We start from the raw sequence: 6,839 nt of genomic DNA on the forward strand, positions 1-6,839 counted from the left end.
CGAGCGCGCCGCCGGCATCGTCTCATGCGTGTGTGTGTGTTTGTCTTCAGGCGTGTGGCGTGTATAGCGATGGAGAAGACCAAGCAGGAGCAGCAGGCCAGCTGCACGTGGTTCGGCAAGAAGAAGAAACAGTACAAAGACAAATACTTAGCCAAACACAACGCAGGTAATGAGCAGCGGACGGTTCATCATCATCATGACATGAGCAGAATAATCACACACACACACACAGACTGACTGTTTTAAATAGAGCTCTGTAATCATCTGAAATGGGTAAGTAAATAACACCAAATGATTTATTTTAAAGAATATTTTCATGAATATTGACTGTAAATCTCTGAGACTGCATGTCTGTAGCTGCTGAAGAGTGTGTGTGTGTGTGTGTGTGTGTGTGTGTACTTGTTTTTGCTACATTGTGGGGAACAAATGTCCCCACAAGGATAGTAAAGCCTGAAATTTTTGACATTGTGGGGAGCGGCTTTGTGACCTACTGACACAAGATCAGATCAGAGAGACGCTGCCACCTACTGACACACACTGAACATCACTGACAGAATCACTGTCTGATTCGCTGCTGATCAGGACACGTTTCACTTCAGTTTTATTGAGGCCACGACATGAACTCATGGGAGTGTGATCTTATTAATATGTCGTGGCCACAAGATATTATTTAGAGTTCACATGATCATTTTGTCACAGTTACGACACTCATTGTAGAGTTGCGACGTGAAGACGTTGTGTTGTGATTCAGATAAATGAATAATAGAAAAACGCTTATTTATTTGCAAAGCAAAACACTAATGATATCTTTATAATTGTCCATACTGACTGCTCTACATATACATTTTAAAATCCCATAAAAAAAATCAATACCTTTAAAAAGGAAGACTTTTATTTATTTACATTCTAAACTCATGGCCATGTGAAAAAGTATAGTGGCCCAAAGATATCTAAAAATAATATTTTAATATATCAATTTAATATAATCATTAATAATTTTAATGATGTCACAGGAACAAGACATAATATATAATATAATGTGTAGCCTTGTATTAATGCTGTCATTCTTAATTCTAAATAAAATGTTATTTTGTTAATGATCTTATTTTTTTTTGATAATTCCATGTTTCTATGGTATCACAAGTTTGTTTGCTCATTAAAATTGTGTTGAGAGTGTCGTTCTTGCATCAGGATCTCAAGGCCACGACATCACACCGCTCACCTCGACACAATGACCTCACGGACTCTAGATGATGTCTCGTAGTGATGATGTAATCACAATCCCATGACTCCATGTGCAGTGGCCAAAACAAAATGGAGTGAAGCGTCTCTTTTGTCTCTGATGATGTCTCTTATTCTGATGATTGTGATGTTGTGTAACAGCAGTGTGTGTGTGCTGGATGAGTGTGTTTGTCCGTGAGCGCATGTCTCATGCGTGTGTTCAGCAGCATGTGTGTCGTTGTTGTCTCCAGCACTGCTCATGTGTGTTGTGTGTGTTGGTAATGTGTGTTTAACTGACCCCTGTCCATTTTACACGCTGTCTCCCTTTAATGGCCTCCCGCATGTAAGTAACTAATCGTGTCGATCTCCTTTTGCTTAAGTAACAAACAGTTGTTGTGTTTTGACTTGTTGTTTGTTACCCGTGTCAGCTAGTACTGTAATGAGTTTAGTGTTTTTGTGAGATTTTAGTTTTGAAATCATTCGACTGTGACCATGTTGTGTTGCCTTGAAGCTTCAGTCACTTCCTGTGAGGATTCTAGAACTTCCTCACAGTCACGTCATGTCGAACAGCACTGATGACTTTCACTGCCGGAACACACTACACCACTGTCACATCTGAACACACGAATAACCACGCACTAAGATTTAAGATTACTTTAATTTGAAGTAATGATGAGTTAAGACATGTACTAAACAAGAACTAACCGTAACTACAAGTCGTATGATTTCATCTGATTAACACTGTACCTGCCTGACCTCATCATTTAAGTAATGCTTTCACACAGAAATCAAATAATGTGATCTAAAATCAGCTCAACATCGAAGAATTTTAATATAATCTGACAGTCTGTGTCCCATGATTTTCTGTGAAATCAGTCAACTAAAATCTGAAGACTAGTCTGATTTTCATCAGATGACTGTGAATCAGGGCAGATGTGCTGTAGTGTATTCCAGCTTTACCGGAGCAATTCACCCTCACTAGTGAACATTCCGCCGTCATTTACTCGCCCTCGTGTCGCTCCGAGCCCGTGTGAGCGCAGGAACACAGACGGGATGTTCGGCAGAATGTTCCTGCTCATCTTTGGTGAGAAACGTGGAAATGTAAAGTATTTACGATGAATCTTCTGTGAAAGGGCAGAGTGAACATTCTGCTAAACGTCGCATTTCATGTTCCGTGAGGTCGAGTCGGTGAGGGCAGAATCTCGCCTCATTTCTCTAATCAAAAGTCATCTTAAAGCAAACCCTGAGCTCATCTCACCAGCTCTCATCACATCTCAATGTTTCCCGCTGATCGACACGAACGGCCGTCAGGCGTCACGCGGTCCTCACTGATCCAGGTCTCTCGTTCTTCCAGTCTTTGACCAACTAGATCTCGTGACGTACGAAGAGGTGGTGAAGCTGCCGGCGTTCAAGAGGAAAACGCTGGTGCTGCTGGGTAAGATCTCTGACGCGCTCCAGTCTGTTTCAGCTCATTGTTATTCAGCTCAGTCGAGTAACGGCGCCGCTGATCCGTGTGTCCGCAGGAGCTCATGGCGTCGGCCGGAGGCACATCAAGAACACGCTCATCGCAAAACATCCCGACAGATTCGCCTACCCCATTCCACGTAAGACACGCGCCGTCCGGCGTGAGATGCGGCTCGCCGCGAACCGCCTGTGCATTGACCGCTCGCTCTCTCCCGACAGACACGACCAGACCTCCGAAGAAGGACGAGGAGAACGGGAAGAACTACTACTTCGTGTCACATGACCAGATGATGCAGGACATCTCCAACAACGATTACCTGGAGTACGGCAGCCACGAGGACGCCATGTACGGCACGCGCCTCGAGACCATCCGCAAGATCCACGAGCAGGGCATGGTGGCCATCCTGGACGTGGAGCCGCAGGTACGGCCGCGTCGTCTCGCTCGCACGCTCTCCTGCCGTGTCTCTCTCTCTGACGCGCTCCTGTTGTGTTTTCACAGGCGCTGAAGGTTTTGCGGACGGCCGAGTTTGCGCCATACGTCATCTTCATCGCAGCACCGACTATCACTCCCGCGATGAACGAGGTGAGCGCTGGACGTCTCCTCACAGGACGTCCCGGCCGTCACGTTCCGTTGCATGCTGCATGCGTGTTTCTGTGTGTTCATTTTTTTTCTTCTTGCGCTGCTCGCAGCTCCCTAGATGGTGCAGAAAACTGCCTGTAAGTAAAGACGTGAGCCAGCGCGGTCGCTCGTGACAGCCGCTCCGCCATCGGCCACACGATTATCAGTCTCCTCCGTTTGAATTTGTGCATATTTTAATGTGCGACTGGTGCATCAGAATGCATGCGTGCGCACAGATCAGTGCTTCGTGTCTGGATAAAATTCAGCGTCCAAATCATTTTTAGTTATACTTGAAATGTAATTTATGACTATACCAGGGGTGCCCAAACTCTGAAAGGGCCGGGGTCCTGCAGAGTTTAGCTCCAACTTGCCTCGACACACCTGCCAGGAAGTTTCTAGTATGCCTAGCAATAGCTTGATTAGCTAAACTCTGCAGGACACGGGCCCTCCAGGACAGAGTTTGGGCACCCATGGTCTATACCGGGGGTGGCGAACGTCGGTCCTGGAGAGCCACAGCCCTGCATAATTTTGCTTCAACCCTAATCAGACGCACCTGAACAAGCTAATCAAGGTCTGAAGAGTTACTGGAAAGATACAGGCAGGTGAGTTTTTATTAGGGTTGGAGCTGAACTCTGCAGGGCTGCGGCTCTCCAGGACCGGAGTTCACCACCCCTGGTCTATACAAATCAGGGTCAAAACTACTAAATAATGAATAATAAATAAATATAAACTTAATAAAATAAATGTTACCTGAAGTGAAATGAAGAATAAAAAACATTATTTCAGCTAGTTGTGAAGGCAACATTGTTCATTTTAATTTAGTTGAACTGGATGTACAACAATAACTAAAACTGAAATAAAATTAATAACTATATAGACAACTATATATTTAAGAAAAACTACCACAAATGACAAAAACACAACAAAATTACTAAAATTAAAATAAAATAAATAAACTAAATAAAAATAAAAACAGATTCAAAATATTAAAGGAGAAGTTCACATCCAGAACAAAGATTTACATATAATGTACTCACCCCCTTGTCATCCAGGATGTTCATGTCTTTCTTTCTTCAGTCGTAAAGAAATTATGTTTTTTGAGCAAAACATTTCAGGATTTTTCTCCATATAATGGACTGATATGGTGCCCAGAGTTTGAACTTCCAAAATGCAGTTTACATGCGGCTTCAAAGGCTCTAAATGATCCCAGTTTATGTACTTTTTAACCTCAAACGCTCATATTGTCTAGTTGTGCCTGAACGCTGTGTATTCTGGTTCGATACAGAAAAACTCCCATCTCATTTTCTACCTCAACTTCAAAATTGCTCTACATCGCTGCAGAAGCACCGACCCAGCGTTTACAAAGTGAACGTGCAAAGAAGATCAAACGCCCTTAACAAAAAAAGGTAAAACAGCGATGTAGCATCTAAACTGCATTTTGGAAGTTCAAATTCGTGGGCACCATATCAGTCCACTGTATGGAGAGAAATCTTGAAATGTTTTCCTCAAAAAAAAACAATTTCTTTACGACTGAAGACAGAAAGACATGAACATCTTGGATGATGAGGGGGTGTAAATTTTTGTTCTGGAAGTGGACTTCTCCCTTAATAAGAACTATAATAGTGCCTCTACAATAACAGAAAGGCATAAACTGGTGTGGGCCGAACACATACGGAGCTGCTGTCGTGTGACGACTCGCTCGCAGTCGGAAGCGTGTTTGTCGTAGATCGCGTGTTTTGTTGTTAGCCGTGTGACGTCGCCGCTGCGTCTCGCTGATGTTGTGTGTCTGTTCTCATCAGGACGAGTCTCTCCAGCGGCTGCAGAAGGAGTCGGAGGCGCTGCAGCGCTCGTACGCGCATTACTTCGATCAGACGATCATCAATAACGAGATCGACGACACCATCCGCCTGCTGGAGGAGGCCATCGATCTGGTGTCCAGCACCGCGCAGTGGGTGCCCGTGTCCTGGGTGTACTAGCCATCACACACACACACACACACGCATCTCTGACGGACTTTACATCCCGGCAACTACCAGTGCATAGGTAGCGTTGTATATATCTATACATATATAAATATCTATAAATATGAATATATAAGTCATAGATATGGTCCTGTACTAATAACGAGGGGGGTTGATGACATTTTATACGGTTTTCTTTTTAAATGTACGAGACGGCGTCTCAGAGCAATGACGAGCACAGTTAGCGGTGGGGGAGGAGCCAACACCCCCACCAGCCCCACCCCGTGGGCGTGGCTACGTGACTCCGCCCACTGGCAGTATATAAGCACAGCCGACCCCCCCCTCCTCCTCCTCCTCCTCCTCCTCTCTCTCTCTCTCTCTCACACACATGCGAGCACCGTTTGCACGGACGGAACTGAACTGCCCTCCCGACGCCCGTTTCATCCACCCCTCTGTTTACAGATGTAGGTTTGCACAAAAGGGCAGCAGAGCTCGGCGCTCTTCCTCCGGCTGCTCCTCTTCCTCTTGACGTGTCTGTCTCTCCCAGTGAACCCTCCGTCGGGAGGAGATCGTCGCGCCGGACACACTCGACTCTGAACGGACGGCTTCCCTCATGCCCTGTGTAGTGACGTGTTTGTAAATTGTCCTGGATTTGATTTCTTGTGCGGAACGAGGAGGAAAATATCCATTCCTAGATCGACCATTTCAGAAAATGTGCTGTCTTAAGAGTATTATCGTTTTACTCCGAGAAAACCGAGAGGATTTTATTGTGTGTAAATGTTTCAATGGTGCGTACATTTGCGGTTGAAATGAAGTAGTGTGTGCATAAACAACTGAACAGACTGTGTGAACTCTTCATTTCATATTGCCCTGTGTAAATTCCTCTGCAAATGACAAAACTGCTCTTCAGTATGTTTGTTTGTTTGTTTGTTTGTTTTTTTTATCTATTTCCTTTCACGTGTTGAAAAAGTAAATTGCTTTTGAAATCAGGTCATGCATGTTGTTTTTATGGCAGTGATGATGATGATGGTGATGGTTTGAAAACTGCTCATGTTCCTCCAGCAGATGGCGCTGTTTCAGTCTCACGCACATCACGTGGTGTCTCACATAGCAATATTCAGGAGCGAACACTTCTAAATTTAGTCACATACATCACTAACTCCTAATAAAGGCAGTGATCTGCCAAATGCTTTACAGCATTTCTATTAAATGCAAAGTCTGAATAATTTCTTCTGAGAGTTTATCCACAGAAACCGTGTTCGGCTGGTTTTGTGAGGGAAATATAAAGCAGCTAAATTTGATTCTCTTTCAAGAAACAAAAAAAAACATTCAAAGGTGAAGCTCACATGATCGGACAAGATCGATATATTGGTGGTGACGTCATTGTCTTCCGGGTCTTCGCTGTCACTCACTGCCGCCTCCTGCTGGAACAACAACAAAAACAACAACACACACTCTCACATCTGTGATCTTTTAGACACATTTACCGTCTGATCAAACCTCTGATAACTATTCACACAGATCTGGAGTGTTCGCAGTGTGTGTGTGTGTGTGTGTGTGTGTGTGTGTGTGTG

At 44.3% G+C, this 6,839-nt stretch overlaps 1 protein-coding gene across 10 annotated transcripts in view; it reads left to right on the forward strand.

Moving 5' to 3' along the window:
* Positions 1-6,254, forward strand: part of caskb (calcium/calmodulin-dependent serine protein kinase b) — a 37,987-nt gene extending 31,733 nt beyond the window's left edge. For 7 of the 10 annotated variants that reach the window (XM_051112552.1, XM_051112557.1, XM_051112555.1 and 4 more), the window contains 6 exons: positions 51-166; positions 2,576-2,656; positions 2,745-2,825; positions 2,905-3,107; positions 3,185-3,268; positions 5,104-6,254. In XM_051112552.1, the coding sequence (XP_050968509.1) occupies positions 51-166; positions 2,576-2,656; positions 2,745-2,825; positions 2,905-3,107; positions 3,185-3,268; positions 5,104-5,280 (742 nt within the window). In that variant the 3' untranslated portion in view covers positions 5,281-6,254. The remainder of the gene's footprint in view (positions 1-50; positions 167-2,575; positions 2,657-2,744; positions 2,826-2,904; positions 3,108-3,184; positions 3,269-5,103) is intronic. The other 3 variants (XM_051112554.1, XM_051112560.1, XM_051112561.1) reach the window with 1 other exon arrangement.
* The last annotated feature ends 585 nt before the right edge of the window (positions 6,255-6,839 follow it).

The sequence above is a fragment of the Labeo rohita genome, chromosome 6 (genome assembly GCF_022985175.1).
Source record: "Labeo rohita strain BAU-BD-2019 chromosome 6, IGBB_LRoh.1.0, whole genome shotgun sequence".
Classification (NCBI taxonomy): Eukaryota; Metazoa; Chordata; class Actinopteri; order Cypriniformes; family Cyprinidae; genus Labeo; species Labeo rohita.